This window comes from Callorhinchus milii, unplaced genomic scaffold (genome assembly GCF_018977255.1).
Source record: "Callorhinchus milii isolate IMCB2004 unplaced genomic scaffold, IMCB_Cmil_1.0 Scaffold22, whole genome shotgun sequence".
NCBI classification, from domain to species: domain Eukaryota; kingdom Metazoa; phylum Chordata; class Chondrichthyes; order Chimaeriformes; family Callorhinchidae; genus Callorhinchus; species Callorhinchus milii.
The window spans coordinates 4,470,659-4,493,050 of NW_024704763.1; the positions used below are offsets into that span (position 1 = coordinate 4,470,659).

The 22,392-nt window shown below is 45.8% G+C and overlaps 2 protein-coding genes across 2 annotated transcripts in view; both read right to left on the reverse strand.

Moving 5' to 3' along the window:
* Positions 1-7,964, reverse strand: part of crtc3 (CREB regulated transcription coactivator 3) — a 46,268-nt gene extending 38,304 nt beyond the window's left edge. Inside the window, exon 1 of the mRNA XM_042342946.1 lies at positions 7,715-7,964. Within this exon, the coding sequence (XP_042198880.1) occupies positions 7,715-7,933 (219 nt within the window). The 5' untranslated portion in view covers positions 7,934-7,964. The remainder of the gene's footprint in view (positions 1-7,714) is intronic.
* A 5,833-nt stretch (positions 7,965-13,797) lies between these two features.
* iqgap1 (IQ motif containing GTPase activating protein 1) overlaps positions 13,798-22,392 on the reverse strand; it is a 52,534-nt gene continuing 43,939 nt past the window's right edge. Inside the window, exons 28-37 of the mRNA XM_007908647.2 lie at positions 21,763-21,995; positions 20,981-21,113; positions 20,126-20,228; positions 19,864-19,999; positions 19,230-19,317; positions 18,818-19,030; positions 17,263-17,426; positions 16,412-16,531; positions 15,800-15,908; positions 13,798-15,622 (exon numbers count right to left, since the gene is read on the reverse strand). Coding sequence (XP_007906838.2) covers positions 15,509-15,622; positions 15,800-15,908; positions 16,412-16,531; positions 17,263-17,426; positions 18,818-19,030; positions 19,230-19,317; positions 19,864-19,999; positions 20,126-20,228; positions 20,981-21,113; positions 21,763-21,995 — 1,413 coding nt within the window. The 3' untranslated portion in view covers positions 13,798-15,508. The remainder of the gene's footprint in view (positions 15,623-15,799; positions 15,909-16,411; positions 16,532-17,262; positions 17,427-18,817; positions 19,031-19,229; positions 19,318-19,863; positions 20,000-20,125; positions 20,229-20,980; positions 21,114-21,762; positions 21,996-22,392) is intronic.

Below are 22,392 nucleotides of genomic sequence, written 5' to 3' on the forward strand. Positions count from 1 at the left end.
ATTGCACACACCTTCAAGCTGCCAATAGCATTCAATGCAAGCACATGATCAAAGAAACCCAAATCAAATTGCAGCTGCCCTGCTACACAGAGCACCTGCATTGAGCTCACTCTGTTCACAGTCCACTCCTGTACGCTCAAGAAACTAGTTATAAATTCACGCACCAGGTTTGCTATGAACTGCAAACTCTGCACTTTTCTACCAGAAATAACTTAAAATAAAACGTTTTGAAGTTACAAGCTTCAGACAAAGAATATTTGGGTTTTCTGCCAGATTAAATAAACTTGGTGTAAACACGAGCGAATTATGCTCCAGTGCACACTTGTGTAACATGCACCACGTGTAAACATGTATTGTGTACCAAGCATAAATGCATGTGCAAACACTTCTGCATTACATACCATGTGTAAACGCTTATATACAGAGGGAATTACAGGCTCCCTTAATGTAAAATGATTGTTTCCATTGAGTGTTTAATTACATAATTAAGGCTACTGGCAAACGGGTGTACACGTGGAGCACAATGGATCCCAATTTGCAAATCATTACATCAGCATCTACTTGTCAATGTGTTGGCGATTTCATAAGAAGAAATGACTAAATAACTCCCACATCTGCTATTAAGCTTACATGTGGTGCAGAATACACAGGTGTTTACACACAGAGAATAATACACAAGGTCCATTTATACAGTGCAGATATGTGTTTAGTGTAGAATTTAACAGCATTTAAACACACAACCGTTCATACATGACGCATTATAGACAAGTATGTACATACTGATCAGTATACCCAACTGCAATCACTGTAGAGTCTAGTCCAAAAATAAGTCAAACAAGAATCCCACTAAATGCTTGGCTCTGGTGGATTCATGGCAGCGAGATATTATTATAGCCAGGCAAGGGAAGAATGAATAATCCTGAAGTCACACTAACTTATTCTGAAAGACGAGTTACGAAACTCAGGCCACTGTTTCAGGGTTCTGCACACAAATGTTATTGGACTGGGAAGCTGCCAAATATTTCACCCTTAGAACCATTACGTAAGCCACTTTTTTCCTCAATTGACCTCACATGCCACGGATTCATTCTGAACTTTAAAAAAATACTGATATGGGATTCCCAAAATATTTATGTAAAAGAGAAACAAAAGATAGACATGGTCCATGTAAAAGGCTGCGTGGGTTGAAGACTCTTTGTTGACGTGAGAATCTAGGTGTGGTAACACTGTTTACAGCGCATTCCAATATATGGCAGTGATGTTCCCAACCACATGGGCCACAGGCTCACATGGGGGTCTGTGCTTTGCTCATTCAGTTAGCTGCTGTGCTGGAGGGAGGGGGCGGCAAACCCCAAGATGCCATCTTTTAAATAATGGAAGATGTAAGAAGACGTTAAGGAGAAGTGATGAGGCAAAGAGATTTTGCTGCAAGATTTACATATGGGGCACAGGGAAGAAAAGCGAACCAGCTCTAGTGCAAGTTTCACAGTGAGTGTTGCACCCATCAGGCAGCTGTGCGGGCCATCTTTGTAGATAAAGAAGCCTGCCATCTGAGCCCTACCCACACACTCACATAACTGAGCAGTTCAAAGAACTCCACCAAGCAGGCTGCATTCAAAGCTGAACCTAAGAGTCTTCTTTTCCCCTTAAATTAAATCTCTTTGGAAATACTTCCCATTTAATGATTATTGTTTTAGTCAGACACTTTCACCAACCTGTTGCAGAAAAGCAAAAAAAGAGGAATTAGCCTCAGTCAGTGATTCTGCAAAAAACGCAAGCCAGACCGCAAATTAAGAAACACCCGAAAGCATCAGAAAACATTCCTGCTGTCTCCTGACTCAAAGCTGCTGAATATTGGGTGCTTGGAATTGTAGACCAGGTGGGGGAAAAAAAAACTTTTATTTAAACCTTTACCCAAACACTGAATTAGCTTTTGGAATGTACTGAGATTAAAAACTGTACTTTCCTGCATGCGTCAAGGCCGACAGTGAATCAGTTTAAGATCTGACTAACAAGCAGAGAAACGGTCCTTTTACTCTCTGCCTGTTGCTGCAGTAGATTTCTGTCATTATTGGTCATGCCCAGCAAGTGCATCGATACAGAGGCAGCTTCTGAGATTACAAAGGGTAGTGTGGGGTAGCTCAGCACAGATCTGTACATTTTGTTTCAGAAGCTGAAAATCCATACAACCTCATCAGATCGGCACACAGCCTCAGCTGGAAACAGCTTTAATAATGTCTCAACCTCAATCACCCCACAGCAACTTCTCTTTGCCCCATTTTTAATTTAAGGTCGCTCTTACCCTTGGCTACACTTGTATTGCTGGTCCTAGAATGGAAAGGTTGGATTTAAATATTTTAAATATCTACAAAGTTGTGCTCTTCTGTATTGGTCCACAACTTCAAGAATCAATCGGTCCAAAGTTGAACTGGAATTGTGTTTTTATTTAATGAAACATAGGCAAAAGATAGAACTTATATTTTTTTAGAGCATCTTCCAAAAAGAACATTTAATGCAATATGTTTTCTCAGGCAGAATTCGTCTAATACACATTAACTTAAATTTTAGGGAACTTACATTTTTACGGTGCCTATCTTAAAGTGCTACTCACATAATTAGTATTCTTGCATTTGAATTTTCTTAAACAGCTGCACAGGAATTATTGTAAATTGTAGGGATTGTATTTGTAGGCGTATGAGGCAGCCAATTTGCATACAACAAAGTCCCACAAACAGCTCTGAAGCGAGTTACCAATTTTATCTGGGGGATTGTTGGCCAGTACACCGGGAGAAATTCTTCTCTTTTGAATAATGCCATGGGATCTTTAACATCCGCCTGAATATGCAAATGGGACATTGATTTAATCTAACTTGAAGAAGGAAGCATTTGATTATGCAGGGCTTCCACAGCATTGCACTGGAGGGTCAGTCTAGACTATGCAGATTCACAGTCCCAACATGGAGCTTTAACTTATGATTTTCTGTCAAGTGTTCACTTGTTCATAGACAAATGCAACAGCCATTTCTGCTAGCAAGGTGAATGATGGATTAACATGGAGTATCGTTGGCCAGGACACTGAACATACTTCCGTTAGCTTTGATGCACTGGAAACTTTGGGTTTTTTAATGTCCATCTGAAGAATTGGCAGCCTGGACCTTGGATTAATATCTGATCTGATATATGCTTCCCCATTACTGTCCTGACCAAACAGGAAAAAAAGGAAGAATTGTACATGGACCTTTTATTGTGCAAAATCTGTTCCTGAAGCTTTTTTGATGCCCTCCAATACTTGTCCTCCACATCATTTTGCTCCCCAGGACTGCCAGGTGTTCAAACTGCACCAACTCATCTGAACTTCCGCACCCAACTGTGAATATTATGGAACTTTCAGCAATTAGGAATTCATAGTTAAATAGGTTCTTTTTTTCAAAGGAAATTAAGAAACAAGACATTGTAATTTGTGAAACTGATTCCAGGCACAGAAAACAGCTCTGGCTCCTATGGTTGGCCATTGAAAATTGATTCAAGCCACAAAAATCTCAATCTGGCGAAAATACTAAAAGTTAAAACTGTTGCAGGTGTTGCAACAGTTAGAAGCTAACTGACGGATATGTGATCCAAACAGAATTCAGAGTTTCAGCGTGGGTTTCCAGTCGGACCAGCCAGATGGACCACAAAGTCCTTTGCATTCCTTTGGAATGAACCACTTCAATTAAACTAATCTGACTTGATCATATTTCACCATCAGCAATACCAAGAAAGTCTAGATTGGAGCGAGATGCTATCCACATGATGGGCGCTATAGAAATCATGTTATTGTTGTTGATCTTTCCTTGTACTGGTGTTGGTCAAAAATAATGTCCAAAATCCAATTTTAGTCTCTACCAAAGCTGGACATTCCATGAGGATAGCAAGATATGACAGCGAGTGTGGGAGTGATCTCTCTTACCTCTGCGGGCTATCGCTAAGGTTAATCACAATCCTTCAAAATGTCAGAGGTTGTTTCTGACTCTCTGAATGTTGATATAGAGGCCTGAAGAGAGGTAAGAATCAATGTTTGTTGTTGAAAAACGTACATTCCCTGCAAAAAACACGGGCTGTAATTCTTGAAATGGAACGTGTGTCTGTGCATCTGCACCAAAGGAAACAAGAGCTGATAGATTCTCAAGGCCAAATAAATAGGTCTTGGCAAAGATGCTTTGGGAGCCGACATATGATAGAAGCATCAAAGCCTCATCGGACTAAGCTTTCAAATTCTCCTATTAAATTTAGATTGTTTAAAGATGGCTATTTTTGGAACAACCAGTACAACAATTTCAACAACAACTTGCATTTAAACTGCTCCTTTCACATAGGATGAACTCCTCAAAGCGCGTCTCAATTATTGATTATTAATTAACCGGAAGAAAAAGAGGGGGAGTTTGAGGTTGTTAACTGTAAGTTAAGATATGTTTTTAAGATGTTGTGAAGGTAGGGAGAGAAGACAAGGCAAAGGGACTTTTTGTAGACGGTTCAGAAGCGCGGGGAATAGTGGCAGGAAAGCCCGACCACCGATGATGAGGTGGAAAGAGTAAGGAACAAAAGGCAGACCAGACTTAGAAATGCAGAGAGTACATGAAGAAGAATAGGCCTGGAGGACATTACTGAGGTAAGGGATGGAGCAAGTTCACTAACACCACAAAACATCCTCGCCACGACTGCAAAGGACAAGTTTGTGTTCATCTGTGACTCACGCTGTGGTCAAATAGTTTGCTGTCCGAGAGCTCCATGAATAATGGTCAGCAGAGGAGACCAGCAAAGAGTAAGAGCGATAGTCAGAAGACAATTAAGAGAAATTGGTGGGAGTCACTGGAATTCCTTCACTCCTTAAATACGGTTTCCAAATTTGGGACTCTTTGAATAAGTCAAAGCGCATTACATTATCTTACATTTTTTCCCCCAGGATTTCAACACAAATGGTACCCTTTCCTCACTTCCTCCTATGCTACTGTGGGTTTTAAGTTCCATCAGAATTATGATTTTTAAAAAAATATTTATATAATCACATCCTGCAGCAGTGTACATTTGTTCTTTTACTTTACGTTGATGCTGTAAGAAATCAGGCAGAGGATAAGCGCAGATTACACTTTAAACCTACATTTTGGAAACATCTAAAAGCACACACCTTAAACCCGAAAAGTCAAGCTGAGTATCGGCAGGTAATTTAGAGTACAAATCCACTAAAAGGATTAGAGTTAAGCAGGTTTCTCGACTCCTGACTGATATCGAGATATACAGCATCTCAGTAGCTCATCATGTATTAATGCCGCCCAGTCTCTGAAGTACGTTTGGAAATCAAAGTACGCAAGGATCTCAGGATCAGCCTCTCACTACCACAGCATGTTGATCAGCATTCATTGGAACTTTTTTTAAAAAATAAAAAGACCAAACAAAAATCTATAAAATTGTAACAACTCTAAGTTAGTTTTGCTCTGAACCATAATAGAACTGGAGTAGACCTCCATTTGGAAACAACTGGCAGTCTATACAGCAGTTTATTGGCAACTGCAAGCAATGATGCACCCATTGCTTAAACCCCAAACTCTAATTTCTTGCCATTTTTTTCCTAACTCTTATCCTGGTTCAAATACTTGGGTCCAAGTTGGTCTAATGCATTCAGCGAACATTAATATGAAGATTGCCATGAAATGTGAAACAATCTTAAACAATACTGAGGTGTAAGAAACCTACAATCTCTTGCATGACACAGATTTCAAGCAGAGGTATATTTGCTCTTAATTATTCTTACTGAAGAATATTTCAGGGTACAATTGTTACAAACCTGGAAATCTGTAAATGAGGTTATAAAAGTACTGTGGTTTAAGATTTATGAGTTCCTCTTTTCTCCATTAACCCCATAAGATACATAGGCAGTGCCTTGAATGATGGAATCACTGTATTTTGGTTTGCTAAGAGGCCTTTAAAATTGCCAAGCATGGATTAAAACACATTTTCACACTCAATTTGCCTTAGTGGCAGTGTCTGGAGTGGACAAGGTAAAATTTAGAAGAAACAAATAACACAGTAGGGTCCGGGGGGAAATGAGGAGCAGGCACAATTTGCCATGTAGCAGTGTTTCACTTATAGCTTTTAACCTGCACAACCTTTCCTTTGTGTACCAAATGGCAAATGGAAATTTTACCCTATTGCATAACTTGCATTTACGTAGAGGTAACGTACATTTCATAGCACTTTATCAAATTGAAATATCTTAAAATGCTTCAAAAGAATTACTATAAAGTCATATGAATGTTTTTATAGGTAAACATCTTAGTCATTTTGCATGCCACAATGTCCCATAAACAGCCAATGAAATGAATGACCAAATAATCTGAAGGACTGTGGTCCAGGAAGGACACTGGGAGAATTTCTCTTCTTTTTCCATACTCTTTTTTCCAGGAACTTTTAATGTCCACCTAAACAGTACCTTTAATGTTTCATCCAAAAAAAATAGCACTTTGGACAAAACAATGCTATCCCAGTACGTGTTGGGAGTGTGCGCCTAGACTATGAGTTCAAGTACTGATGTGGAGCTGGAAATCTTGACCTTGTTTCTGACCCAGAGGCAAGAGTACCGCCAACTTTGCCAAAATGACACCTTTGCGTAAAAGAACATCTTAAAGCATCTTAACGGGAGCTGTATTCCAACGCATTGCTGCGATGTGCAGGTGCGTAAAGGTTTAATGAGATGGTCAGCTCTCTCACCGAAGAAGTTCCCCATTAACTTCATCGATAACTGCAGTGGACAGAGTACTCACTGCTCATAAAGCTGCAGAGCATAGATCTGAAGGGTAAGGCTCAAATGTTAATCTACCTTTAACTCGTGCTCAGTGCTCCGATACGCAAAACCTGCATTCTCTACTTTAGACCTTTTCTTAGTGAATAGGGGGCCACGGGATCTTGAATATCCACCTGAAAAGGCAGTCGGGACCTCGGTTTAAAGGAAGCGACGTCACGGATCAAAGTGGAGGGAGGGTTGCGGGTGGCGGTGGTGATGGGGGTGGTGGTGGCGGTGGTGATGGGGGGTGGTGGCGGGTGGGGGGGAAGGGGGTTGGTCTCCGATGGGGATGGAGCGGGTTGTAGGTGGGACGCGTGGATTTCTCGGCTCGGTTCGGGAAAATACTCTCGCAAGGCACGACGACGGGTTTCCCGCTTGGGTCGAGGCAACGCGGCTGACCGAAGCGAGGGCTGGAGGGTCTCCGATGGGGAGGGAAGGAGGGAGGAGGTGGGGGGGGGGGGGGTGTGGAGGGAGGGAGGGGGTGGAGGGTGAAGAGGGATTAAAGAAAACACCACACAAAATAAAAACAAAACCCAACACCCGATTAAAAAAAAATAAACTTACGTCAAGAGCCAACTTTCCTACACACACACACACACGTACGTATATGATAATAATAATAATAATAATAATAATAATAATAATAATAATCCTCGCATCTGATACAGCGCCTTTTATCACGTTTTCCAGACGTCTGGAAGCGCTTCGCGGGACACACCCGCGAAGTGAAGCGACCGCGCGTCAAAGCTGTGCGGTATTCGCCGCAGACACGGACTTTATACGCGGCAAAAGCGCGGGGAGAGGAGGTGGTTGCGGGGGGGTGGGGAGAGCAGGCCTCAAAGCCTGGGCCTCGAGTCCGGGGGGCGCCCCGGGCAGGGCGCTCGCTCACTCACTCACCCGCGACACGGTCAGATCCTTCATCACCTCCTCGAAGGCGGCCGTCTCCTCCGCCTGTTTCTGGTTGTGCAGCGCGATCTTCTCGCTGAACTTGCGGGGGTTGGACGGCCCCGAGGCTCCGGCCGCGCCGCCCGAGTGGTGGTGGTGGTGGTGGTTAGGCCCGGATCCTGGGGCTCCGGTGCCACCGCCCACCACTCCCCCGCTGCTGCTGCCGGCCATTGCCGCTCGAGGGGGGTCCCGGGGCCGCGCGGGCGAGGGAGGGAGGGAGGGAGGGAGTGTGTGTGTGTGAGAGAGAGAGAGAGAGGAGGGGGTGAGGGGGGAAAACCCCACACACCGACCAGGGCCGCGGGGGGTGCGGGGGAAGGGGAAGGGGAGGGGGAGGGGATGAGCAAAAAAAAAACGCGGCCCCGAACAAGTCCCGAGAAAGTCAGTGTCCGAGAGGCTCGGGTTCACTGTCGGTGCCACATCCCCAGAGCCGGAGAGGGGGAGAGGGGGAGGAGGAGAGGGGCCGCAAAACAACCCTCAACCCTCGGCCAAAGAAAACCTCCCGCCGCTGGAAAACAGGCAGCGGCTCAGCTCAGCCCTCAGCTCAGCTCAGCTCTCTCACTCACCACTCACTCACACACACACACACACTCACTCACTCACTCACTGACACACTCACTCACTCACTGACACACTCACTGACACACTCACTCACTCACACACACACTGACACACTCACTCACTCACTGACACACTCACTCACTCACTCACTCACTGACACACTCACTCACACACACACTGACACACTCACTCACTGACACACTCACTCACACACACACTGACACACTCACTCACTGACACACTCACTCACTCACTCACTCACTCACACACACACTGACACACTCACTGACACACTCACTCACTGACACACACACTCACTCACTGACACACTCACTCACACACTGACACACTCACTCACTGACACACACACTCACTCACTGACACACACACACTCACTGACACACTGACACACTCACTCACTGACGCACTTACACACTCACTCACTCACTGACACACTCACTCACACACTGTGGCTTTCCAACTCAGCCTCCAACCGAAACTGTCCGCTTTGGTTCCAACGCTGTCTCCAAACTAAACCAAACCACACACACACACACACACACAAAAAGGAAAGCCTCTCCTCCTCCTCCTCCTCCTCTCCTTCTTCCTGTGGTCAAAGTTGTCTTCAGGTCTCACTCACTCACTCTCACTCACTTCTCTCTCTGGTCTGTGGTCGCAATCGCAACGAAGGTTTTTTTTTGTTATTTCTCCCCTCACCCCTCAAAGAACAGTTCTTTGTCTCCAGAACTGGAATTGATTGTTCCTCGTTTTTTTTGGAGGGTGGTGGGGGGTTGGTGAGTGGGGGTGGGTGGTGGGGGTGGGAGTGTGGGTGGGTGGGAGTGTGGTGGGTGGGGGGTGGGGGGTGGGTGGGAGTGGGGTGGGTGGGGGTGTGTGGGGGGTGGGGGAGTGTGTGGGGGGGGGTGGGTGGGAGTGTGTGGGTGGGAGTGCGTGGGGGTGGGTGAGTGGGAGTGGGGGGGGGTGGGTGGGAGTGTGTGTGGGGTGGGGTGGGTGAGTGGGAGTGGGTGGGGGTGGGTGAGTGGGGAGTGGGTGGGAGTGTGTGGGTGGGTTATGTGGTGAAAAAATATTCTTTTTGTTTGGGGTTTAAAAGTCTTGAAAATAGGTCCTTGGTTGTTTTGAAGAAGAAATTCGCTCGTGTATGTGTGTCTGTGTGTGTTAGTGTGTGTGTATGTGTTAGTGTGTCTGTGTGTGTTAGTGTGTGTTGTGTTAGTGTGTGTATGTGTATGTGTGTCTGTGTGTGTTAGTGTGTCTGTATGTGTTAGTGTGTGTGTGTTAGTGTGTCTGTATGTGTTAGTGTGTGTGTGAATGTGTTAGTGTGTCTGTATGTGTTAGTGTGTGTGTGTATGTGTTAGTGTGTCTGTATGTGTTAGTGTGTGTGTGTTAATGTGTCTGTATGTGTTAGTGTGTCTGTGTGTGTTAGTGTGTGTGTGTATGTGTTAGTGTGTCTGTATGTGTTAGTGTGTATGTGTGTCTGTGTGTGTTAGTGTGTCTGTGTGTGTTAGTGTGTCTGTATGTGTTAGTGTGTCTGTGTGTGTTAGTGTGTCTGTGTGTGTTAGTGTGTCTGTGTGTGTTAGTGTGTGTGTGTGTGTGTTAGTGTGTCTGTGTGTTAGTGTGTCTATGTGTTAGTGTGTCTGTATGTGTTAGTGTGTGTGTATGTGTTAGTGTGTCTGTATGTGTTAGTGTGTCTGTGTGTGTTAGTGTGTGTGTGTGTTAGTGTGTCTATGTGTTAGTGTGTCTGTGTGTGTTAGTGTGTCTGTGTGTGTTAGTGTGTCTGTGTGTGTTAGTGTGTCTGTATGTGTTAGTGTGTCTGTGTGTCAGTGTGTCTGTGTGTGTTAGTGTGTCTGTATGTGTTAGTGTGTCTGTGTGTGTTAGTGTGTCTGTGTGTGTTAGTGTGTCTGTATGTGTTAGTGTGTCTGTGTGTCAGTGTGTCTGTGTGTGTTAGTGTGTCTGTATGTGTTAGTGTGTCTGTGTGTCAGTGTGTCTGTGTGTGTTAGTGTGTCTGTATGTGTTAGTGTGTCTGTATGTGTTAGTGTGTCTGTATGTGTTAGTGTGTCTGTATGTGTTAGTGTGTCTGTGTGTTAGTGTGTTAATGTGTGTATATGTGTGTGTGTGTTGGTGTTTCCTCTGACAGTCCTCGGTTGATTAGGGAAATCAGACAGTTCTGGTGCTGGACAAGGCTTGGAAAGTCAGTCAACCTCTTTCGATTCTCACCAAATTTTTTCTCTCTCTCAATTTATTTTCAAATCGGTCTGAATTTGACTGTCATCTCCTTCCCTCCCCCCCTCCCCCCCTCACACACACACAGACAGACAGACAGAAGAGAAAAACACTTGCACAAAATGAAAGGAGATTGACCTTCTAAACTCCTCCGCTAGAGGAGAAGAGAGAGAGACACAGAGTGGCTGAAAAACAATTCCTGGTTACCTCCCTGTCAACACACACACACACACACTCAAAGAGTATTGTGCAGCTCAGGACTAACCTGTTTTTGTTCATTCTCAAAAGGGAATTTGCAGTCGTGTTGGGCAACTTGATTTATTGATTGATTGATTCTTGTTAAATTAAAAGGTAGATTTTTTTTCAATGAAAAATAAAAGGATTGGGAAAAACCTTTTTTTGGTGCTGTTCTCGCCCGTGGCACACATCGAAAGAAGCTTCTCTCAATGATATTGCACGTTTCCTTCACGGGTTTGAACTTCCTTGAGCTTCTGTGAACTCACGGCTGAATTGACGAGATCTTTTTGTCCTGAATTGGATTAAAACATCTGGATGCCTAATTACTTTTTCTGTTGGAAATTTCCATGTGTCTTGAACAGAATGCACGCTCCCTCTCCCCCCGCAGGGACGTACCTAATTCCGAGCAGTATTTGTCGCAGGTTGGCAAGAGCCAAGGTTTGGGGACCCGAGTGTGTGCCTTGGGGTGCTGCTGGAGCTTTACCAGCTAAAACTGCATTGCTTACCACTTTCTGGCAACCTTCCAGCTGCTGGTCCAGCCCGGACCAACCTAGGGCTTTTTNATGCAGGGTTAACAGAAGCTGAATGGGAAGAATCATTCACTAGTTGGCCCTCCAAGTCTTACCAATGACAGGCTGGCTGGTCTGTCATCATCAGTAACCTGGAATTTTATGGAAACGCCTGACTCTGGACTACCGAGATCACCACAAAACAACATTTCATTGCCAAGTATGTCATTTCTGAGCCACCCCAGTTCCAAGGAGACCCTGCTTACCCTCATCAGAAAAAAAGGACATTGGAACAGGATATATTAAATAATAAATGCACTGATATCTTTCACCAAGGCATCCTGCATCAAACTTTCAGTTTTGAGTATCTGTCTCTCGGGGAAAGTCCCACCTAGAGTGGAAGAACCATGTTCTTGATACAATAATATTTATTCACTGTGGTGATTTCAGGAAATAAATATTTGTGTAGGAATATGAAAAGAATAAACACATCACTGCAGTGAATTTATACTTCACAGTAAAGTCAGCTTACAGTGAGAGCTAAGCCCAGTGTCTCACACAGTAAAGACACTAACTACGGTGACTAAGAGATGCATAGTCCAGAAGGTCACAGTTAATATAATTGGGCTGAGTCTGCTCATCAGGAGTGTCACTAAGAATGCTCGTGTGACCTCTGGGCTACAAGAAGGGGAAAAAATCAGAGTCCCCAATGTTAATCATCGTCTTTGTTGGGAAATGTAGGTTTATGTCTGTTTATGAGGATAAGATAGACTAGCCTATGATACCCTCTCCTCTAACAAACCTTTTTGTCTGGGCTCACAACTGAAACAATAACCCCTTGGGAAACGGGCACAGCAGGACTCAAGCGAGTCTCCAGCCGAGGGGATAAAAAGAAATTATTTTCACGATCATGAAACAAACTTCTGTGTTTCAAATCTCAAGAGTTCCTTTCACAGAGTGAAAGTGATAATCCCAGTCAACGCAAACAGCTGATGCATGTCATATAAACACAAAGCACCAGGAGCAAGTACTTGACATTGCGTAACATGTTCAGAACATGGTTGAATTTGAGAAAAATAATACCGATTGTGTCAAACCACAGTTTATGTAAGTCGGACTGTTCGGGAGCACGTTAAAGATCCCATGGCACAATTTGAAGAGACGGGAGTTGTCCCCGTATCCTGGCCAACGATACCGCATTTCCCAAGTAAAGTTGGTCTTTCATGAGTGTTTGTGGGACTTTGCTGCCGCATTTGCCCACAAATACAGTCACTCCATTGCTCAGTAATTCCTGTGAACTGCTTTGAGACATCCTTCTGACAGATGAGATGCTATACTAAGTGCAAGGATTATTATTATTATTACTAAGAGGATTGCAATTGGTGCCAGCCTTGGGGAAGAGCCTTCTTGGGCTGAGTTGTGGGATCACTACAGTCTTATACACCAGATAATCGTTCCTCATTTCCTTCCCCCCTCCTCTATAACTCATATCCACAAATCTTATATTACGTTGGTTTCCTGAGGACATAGTTAATTAGTTTAATAAATTAAGAGGTTGGAGTGTGCATTTGGGAACATTTGGCAAAAATCTGAAGTAATTAACGCTAACTTTGAGGATGATCTGAATTCCAAACCACCCCAATTCAAGGGAACTGATTTTTGAGTATTGGCAACAAATCTACAGTGCCAGTGACACTAAAGCACATTGACATTAAAATCTACCAAGATCCAATAAACTGATGAAACAGGCTCGATGGGCTAAATGACCTCCTCCTGTTCCTGTTTTCCTATCTTTCTTTGAGTGTGCTAAACTGGTCCCGGAGTGCCTTGCTCATTGATACCATAATTAGGGCCTGTAATTTTTGGTTTTAACCAATTGGCTGCTGTGTTTCCCCCACAAAATATACAGTCAATACACTTTACAGTATATCCTGTGAAGTGCTTTGAGACGTCTCAATGACACAATAAGACGCTATATCAAATGCAAGGATTTATAATTATTATCCACTTTGAAACAAACCAATTCCTTCCAGTAGGTCCTCTCACCGCCTGGTGTGACTCAGGAACACAAAGATTCACGTACTGTACAGTATTTATCCACTTTACATTCTTTTGCTATTTCTCGTCTTATCAGCCCCGGTGGTGACCCAGACTGTGGGCCTTGACCCTTCACCTGTGTTTCTTCTTAAAACCAGGGATTGAAGTCTCCGGAAAACAGATCTGTTCCTCCTAGTGGTCACTCTTTGGAAACTCCTGAATTGGATTTGAGTTTCAATGGTCATGGTCACAAATAAATGGTTAACAATCCTTGGGCCACCACTTGTTCCCTAGGTATCTTTCTCCTTTGGAGGCGCATTGGCTTTATTTTGTTAAATAGTCGTGCTTCCCCCCCAAAAGATTAATTTAGGTTAAAGAAGGTTGATGGCAGGAGTGTTGGCTCCTCGTGTTAGTCAGGCTAAATTCAGTGCAGTGCTACAATGAGCCAAACACAAAGAGTTTCAAAACTCCATCTTTATTTTTAGTAGCTCACAATTCTACAAATAATGTGTAATTCAGAGGCACTTGGTGACTGGGCCGCTCACTCTCTGGAATCTGCTGGCATGATGAGCAAAGTGGGGGTGGGGGGAGGAAGTGAATCACTGCTGTATAGGCATGGAGGTTGTACACTGCTTGCAGTTGTACATGGCGTTTGTAATTTCTGGTAGCAGTCAGGTGGAAACCCATCATCCATGGTTAGGAGCATCTAAGCCAATGACCCACCCAGGCTGGGTGGTCTGTCATCAGCAGTGTTTTTGGAGAACTGTGGACCTATTTAGTTTGTTATCCACACAGCACCGGCCCAGTTGTAGCAGAGAGTGAATAATCCAAGCAGGAGTTTATTGCCACAAAGAAACAGAAACCACAATTAAGCATCCAGGCTGTCCATTTTCAACCCGAGTAATGGGTGCCCGAGTGGGCTGTGTTACTGACAGTGGGAAGGACTCAGAGCAGTTTGTCCGGCAGCGTGAAAGAGGAAAGAATCCCAGGAAATGGCACGTGGCGCAAGAAATGCAGGTCAGACTGAAATATTTACACAAGATTCCAGGAGGAAAAATAAAGATGAAAGGAGGATCACAGAAGATTCTCTTTTCAAAACACATTATTTACATTTTAGGATTATTTAACAAGCCTCGTTCATGCCTCCTTCAAACGGCAAGCGGTGTAAGCACTATTAGTGTGGAGCGACTCAAACAAGCAAGGAGCAAAGGATCCTGTTTTGCCACGGTAAGACATAGCATCATTGCTTAAGAGAAGAAGGAAAAATGAGAGTGAAGGACGTACAGATGTTTCCAGTGTTCCACAGGCTCCAAACGCCTCGTCACACGGATCTGAGAGCAAAGCACTACAGGAAAGCTGCACCCGGCACTGATTGTATGGATACAAACCCAAGAATTGTGGCATTTGTTAGGAGGGTCCAGAGTTAGGAGGCCACTAACACTTGCTGATTGACATGTGATAACAATGGCAGAAATTGGTGAAACCACCGTTTAGTCTCCAGACATTTTGGTTGAATAACCCGTTGCCTCTGCAGTCACCTCGGCTTTGTCACGTGGTGAATCCTCAGGCGCAAACACTCTTTGACATTGTTCACCATTCACCACTTTATACTCAAATTTTCAACCAGTATTCAGGGAAGAGGAGACCAGAGGGGACAATTCAAAGCCCATAAATACTGAGTTGCAAATATACATAAACCAAATTTAACGTATGGTCTAAGCACAGTCTCATTTTTGTTGCATGAATTTGGTTCCAATGCACTGTGGCACCCAGTAGTCTAACCAATAACTATTGTGTGGACCTACAGTGTTCTGTTGACAGGGTATAAAAATAATGAAGACACACAGAAGAGAAGACAAAAAAAGCTTTCTGTTACACTTAAGAAATAAAATTCCGGGGAAGAACAAAGCATAAAGGTAATAGTGATAATCTATAAAAAATAAGAGGTTGTGTTTTAATGTTTGTTGCCTTACAAAGACACCTGTGATAATGAACACACAGAACCCGGCTGTTGAAGGTATAGAAAAATGCAGAAATGGAACTCATCGTTGTGTGCTGGCTGTGCTTGTCGCCGTTTGTCGGACTGGGGGCGAGAGACGCTGGCTTCTGTGTTTAAAGCCTAAACAGAGAGATAATACCGTGGTCTTGCCACTGGAGCACCAAGACGTCTCTACTTCCCGTAGAACTTCTTGTTCAGGAGAAAGATTAGCAGGTTCACGTTGACTTTTGCCTTGTTGAACATTTTCATCACAGCGACGCCTTCGTACTGGAGCTGAAGCAGGTCCTGCAGTGGCGGGCGGGGGAAGAGGAGATAGAAATAATGTTTAAAGAATTAACCAAAACAAAAGGCTTCGGGAATATGGGACCCACTTGTTCGCCACGTCTCTAGGGCTGCCTTTCCAGCTGTAACCCTGCAGCGTGTGAGGAATGGGTGATATGTGCTCCCCCTCACCACTCTCACCTGATAGTGAAGCATGACGGAATCCATCTGCACCCCCATAAACTTTGCTTTGACTTCAAAGTCGCCCACCTCCTCAGTCGGACAGATGTCAAAGATGACATTTTTAAACCTAGAGACAAAGACACAGCTTTCAGCTTCCACTTTAACTGAACGTGCAGCATCATCAGTACAGGCGGAAATAGGCCATTCATCCCAACTAGTCCATGTCGGTGTTGTGCATGAGCCTCAACCTCTTCTGTTCTCCTCTCCCACAACCCTCTATTGCCTTCTCCCTCTTGTGTGCATTGAGTTTCCTCTCGAATACTTTTGATGCTTTTTGCTTCAACCACAGAATGTGGAACAGTGAGCTCTACATTCTCACCACCCTCTTGAGTGAAGAACATAGGAAAGTCAGGACGAGATTGTTCCTCTTTTCCCAACTCCACCCTCATGATCCAATGCCCCGCCGACACTCGGCTGCCTGGCCCCCTAACGTGTTAGTAGCACTTGCGTGTCGCCCGGACAGCGGTAACCCAGAACGAGTCTGTATCATCTGGAAAGAAGGGAAAGAAACTGGAAAGGGAAGAGAGACGTTCCCAGGTTGGTGTCCGAACGTTATATCTGGCGACTCACTGGTTGATATTCAGATCCTCAATCTCCAGGAGGACGCCCTTCTCGTACAGCCTGGATGCCGTGTATCGCTGTGCCCCTTGTTTGTTTTTCTTTCCTTTCACATCTCCCGCCTTCTTTGCTCTGAAAAGATCAAAACATGCATGAAAAACACAGCCTTTTTGCAAAGTCAAATATCCAACAAACAAAAGGAATCTTTTTTTTTGGTCAGCCGGGTGTCTGACATGTGCAGAAACCCATCACCGTTGTTTAAGAGTATCCAAACCAAACTGAGAATTCCACGCACCTCACCTACACATGGAAATCCCAGAGATAGATTGTTGGAATGGAACGCACTCTCTCCCTGGAGGGACGCATCCTGCTTACCTAATTCCGGAAAGTGTTAGGTGCAGGTTGGTTTGGCGAGAGCCAACTCGCCACAGCTCTCCTGATGCTGAGTCTACACAGTGAGTAATACAGACTAATACTGGGTTTGTTCCTCAGTCTGCACTGCACTAGCCCATCTCAGCTGGAGCAGCAGACAGGGCTAAGGTTGATCTCAGCTCCCCTTGTGTTAGAGGGGCACCAATCAGTTTGGCTTCTAGTTGCCAAACAGTGTTCCCTCCTTGAAGGTACAGGCACATTTGGGCATTAAGTGAAGGCAGGATCGGGGCTGTGATACCACCCACTCCACCCACACCATAGTCTAATGTCATGCTAACATTCACAAAGAAGAATACTGTGAAGTGAATTGACTATATTTTGTGGGCGAAGTGTGGTGGCCAATGACCAAATTATTATTATTTTTTATAAATTTATTCTGGAGAGGAGGAAGGGAGGAAAACGAGAACATTATGTAAGGCTTTGCCGCGTACCCTTTGCTGGCCAGATTGTCCATGCAGGTTTTGATGTACTGATTGTAGTAGTCGATCTGCTCCTCGAAGAAGCTGGTTTTGGAGTTGAGGCCACCATAGGTCTGCTGCAGCCGTACCAGGTCAGCTTTCCGTCTCTGCCGGTACCTCCGCTGGTTCCGGATATCCTGGGAAGAGGAAAAAGGAAGGAATAATTACATTCCTGAAAAAGGAAACGTCAACTGTCCACCCTCAATATTCCTCTCTAACTCAAATTCACCCCAACATTTTGATTATTATTATTGACTATTGGTGGTTGGCCCTTCAGCTTTTCTGCCACCACCCTCTGGGACTCCATCCCAGAATACCTCCGCCTCGCCCTCTCCCTTGCCTCCTTCAAGGCCCGACTCAAGACTTTCCTCTGAGAACATGCTTCCTTCGGCCACCCCCCCATTCTCTATCCCTCTTGATTCCACCTCAGGTGCAAACCGTTAACTGTCCAGCCTCTTGGGACGTCCTTCCAATGCTGCTGCTGTTGTAATTTGGCTACCAATCTCGGTGTTGTTTACCGCATGTTGCTGACACAGCTTAACTTCTGCGTTTGCTGACATAAAATTCTATATAAGGTTTATTTTGTTTCCAATTAATTTAATTCTAAAGCGCTTCTAGATGAAAAACGCTGCTGCCATAATTCAAAGTTGTTAAATCTCCAGGGAGCGACACTAAGCCCCAAGTACGCCCTAGGTTTCCATCACTGAGTTAAGTTGATCTCAGCGACAGTGTGGGCAGGTATGTGTGGATAACCTACGGAGATTTGCTGATGCGAGGGGCAGTGATCAATAACACTCCTGGTTCCACCATCGCGGCTGCCACATCATCCCACCTAGACCTGGGTTCGAACCCATGCTCCAAGAGGTGAGAGGGCAGTGCTTAATAAAGTGGTTTTGAACTTTCAACCAGCATGCAACACGCTCAGAATGACGGGCGACCTGTAAATTTACAGAGGGAAGCATGACGTGGGAATGGGATGGAAAATTATATAACGGTGGTAAACAAGACATACTCAGTGACTCCCTGTTTGGTACAGGATAGGCAGTCTTACTACACCACCCAGTGGCCAGGCTGAGATCTAGCAACTCTGACTGGGGTAGGGGAGGCCTCTTCACCTTGGGAGAGGAATCTCTGATTAATAAATCTGGGTTTCCAGTGACCGTGGACAAGCTAAATATAATGACACGGCGCGAGCAAACCCCGCGGTATTTCCCAATGCGAGAGGTCAGATGCCACAATGTGTGTGTTTAATGGGAATATCACCTGCACGTTCATTAGATAGCGATCAACCTGATCTGAGCTGGGACTGCGATCAGAAGTACAATCAGCAGCCAGGGTGACCCCTGGGTTTGAGAGGCGGAAAATCGGCCAAAGTTCCAGTTTCTCATGGACACCCAGAGCCCCTCCCAAGGAGCCTTCTCCATCCGAACCAACCTTGTGATCTCCCCCACACCGCAAAACTCTCCTCTCTGGAGAGACAACAAACACCCTCCCCCCCACAATCCGCAGCCCCCGCCCCTGCGCTGACCTTGGCTACGTCATTGATTAGGTCCTGGTAGCGGTTCTCAGGGTTGACTTTGCCGAGCTCCGTCAGCCTCTTCAGCTGTTGCTGGATCTTTTGCTTCTTTTCCGTCAGTGACAGGGTGTTGCTGGCGGACAGCGCCTGGTCCCGCTTCATCTTATCGGGGGTCTTGGCATCGCGGATGGCCCTGCGCTGCATGGCCCGCTGGTGGTCCATTTCCTGCCAGGACGTAACAAGACCGTCAAAGCGCTTATTGGGGACTTCGGCAGTCGCGGTTGCGCCAACACTTGATTAAAAAGCCGTCGCCCGCTAGAGGCTCAGCACAGAGCGTTAAACAAGCCCTCAAAGCTCCCGGACGCTGCTGGCTCGGCAACGTACAGCAAAGAAACAACTGATTGTGCGAGGCGTCGCAACTCACCTGGTCTGTTGTTGCGGGAGTATCGAGAATCTCCGTCAGTGTCTCGCCCGGTTGGAACCGGATCACGTCCACAATCAGCCGCTTCGTGCTGAGGAGAGCGTGAGTGTGAGAGAAAGAGAGAGAGAGAGTGCGAAGGACAGGGGGAGTAAGAGTGAGAGGAGACAGTATGAAATAGAGCGAGATGAGACAGCAGGAGAGAGCGAGCGAGGGAGATGTTGAGAAAGGAGCGAGTGAGAGAGAGAAGGGAGAGGATGAGATAGAGGGAAAGGGGAGAGGGAGTTGGGAGGAGGAAAAACATTCAGTTATTAATATCAGCCACATTCACTGCAGAGAATCAGAAATAATTATTTGAACATTTATGCTCAGCTGGGCGTGAGAGATTGGGGCTGGGGATGGAGACGGACTCCCTCTAGTGCCTCTCCCAAGTGTGTTAGCGTAAGGAGGATAATCCACCAACTATCCCGCCCTCAACTAACATCACACACACCTTTCAGCAAGGAACCTCGGGATACAGATCTGAAGCAGGGAACCCGGTCTGATTTCAAACTCCCTAACCTGGGGGGGGAAAGCTCGTTGGGGGGGTCGGGGGGGAGAGGGCGCGTTGTAAGGAATGTTAATCACACAGCAGCCTTACTTCAGTAACAGGCTCCTGGCGTTTAGTTCTGCGTTTTCATCTCCAGGGACATCAAACTTGTTGGTGAGGGTGAGAGAGACTTCTGTCTTCGCAAGCTGCTCTTTGTGTGGATCGCTTGGGCTTGCGCCTCCTTCACCTGGGGGGAGAGAGAGCGCGAGAGAGAGGAGTAAGTGCCCGTTGACTTTCCCCACACCCACTCGCTCGCCCTCACTGGGAGCTCAGAGGAAGCCGACACTGTGCGCGCTGACGCAGCTGGACTTGCCGATCAGAGACTCGATGGTGGGCACCTCCCCCAGGTCCTCCAGCAGCTCGTGAACGGGATCGTTGTGCTCCGGGGCGATGGCGTCCTGGTGATCCAGCAGCAGCTGCCGGTCAAACATACAGTGTGTTACACATTTGCCAAACAAACACGCTTGCACACTCTCATGTTACAAACACGTTTGCACACTCGCCCAACACAAACGGGCTTATACACTCGCATGTTACAAACACACTTACACACTTGGCCGTCACAGACATGGTTACACACTCGCCTGTCACAAATACGATGACACACTCGCCTGTCACAAACACGATTACACACTCCCGTCACAAACAGTTACACATTCACCCATCACAAACACAGTTGCACACCTGCCTATCACAAACATGGTTACAAATTTGCCCAGATACACACTTGCACCAGTAACGTGTTTACACACTTTCCGACAGAAATGACTTCATAAGCTGCGCTGCTGAAATGACTGAATAAGGAATATTTTTCTATTCCTGACAATCTCCCCCGTGGGTGGTCCCAAAGGGCCCACCTGAAGTGCGTCTGAATCCACTTCCCATCCACTTCCCTGTGAGGCTCACAACACAAAGCTCTCAGTCTGACATTAAATGAACCTCAAACAGAACGGCCGGTGTGGGAAATGGAGCAGGCGGGGAATCAGAACGGCCACAATGTAATGGGCCATTCACTAGTCAGCACACTGAAGGGACCTTGATGTGCTGTGCTCCGTCACCCAAAGCTGTTCTCACCGGAGAAAGCTAAACCATGAGGAATCCCAGAGCTCGAGGCCTTAGTCCCAGAGCTGTGAGCACAATCGCTGTGACCGACCGAGCCTCTCCTCACCGTATGCGTGTTGATGATTTCGCTGATGGATATGTAAATCACCGGCTTGGTGAGCGTCACCAGGTCCGAGTATTCGTCAACGTTGAAGCGATCCTCCAGCTCGGGGACCTCACAGGCGGTCTGGAAAAAACGCCTGGAGGGAAAATAACCGTTCTGTTAACACTGAAGACTGTAAAGTGCTGTCTATCTGCATCTAGCGTGTTCACACAGTCCCATATCCGCACTCCAGCTCAGCTATGGAAGTGAAGTTAGCCTGCAGCGTTGGCGAAATGTTATTTGCGCGCGTGTGTATGATTTAACCAGACTAGAGAGAACTGATCCAGGATTAGAGAGACAGTTAGCAAGGAGAGAGAGTGATGCGCAGACAGGACATTTATCCGCACTGTTTTCATAACCTCAAATGGGTCGGGTCCTAATTAGTGTGGATATTGGGCTCGTTACTGTATCCACGTCTCAGAGAGAGAATGGAAGTCACGGGTATAATATCAAACGCTCTCAGAGCTGAGCTGTATGGGTTACTGCATAGAGATACTGAGGCTTTCAGACCCTCCACTCCTTCTGCCCTCCTCACACAGCAGTGAAAACGGTGGTGATATTAGATGAAGAATAGGCACTCAGGCAAGATAGCAGAGGGTGTCTGTTGACTGTTCCCCACATGAATCTATGCCTTCAGGTGAGAAATGAGCATGATTCAAAGCAAAGACGAATATTCCTCTGCCCCCCACCAACCCAGTCTTTAAACACAAGCACGCAGCCACACACGATTCACACACAGGCAGTACCTGAACTTCTGATAGGCCTGAGAGAGGTATTCATTGATGGAGCTGAGATGCGAGTTCTCTTTGTCAAACATCTTGTTGGCAGCAGCGTGCTGTAAGACCTTGGCGATGGATCCCAGGTTCCTCCTCTGATCTGTGGTCAGGCCACCGCCTGCTGAAATGTCGATGATGTCAAAGGCGTCGGGGGCCACAATGGCTGGGTTCATGTAGCGATAATACAGCAGGTTTCCAATAATCTGAAAGAATCACATGAGGGTCAGGACTCCTTTCACACTCTCCCAGCTCCAAACTGGAGCTAAAATCAATCTCACAGTAATGCAGAAAGGATTCTGCAGCAATATGGGTTATGTTTGGAGTTGTAGAAATTAGAGTACAGGAAGAATAGCCACCCGTCATTGGGTTTAAACTGTCCACAGGAGCTAACCACGGCAAGAACCAATTCCCTGCTCTTTCCCCTAGCTTTATCCTGCGAATTCTTCCTCTTCAAATGTTTATCCTATTCCCTTCTCAGCCTCAATGGCCTGTTGGGTTAACACATTCCATGTTCTGCTAAGTGTCTACGTGAAAAGATTAGCAATCCTGATGATGAGTCACTTATGTGGAGTCACACATGAGGAATGATCGCTTGGGTCA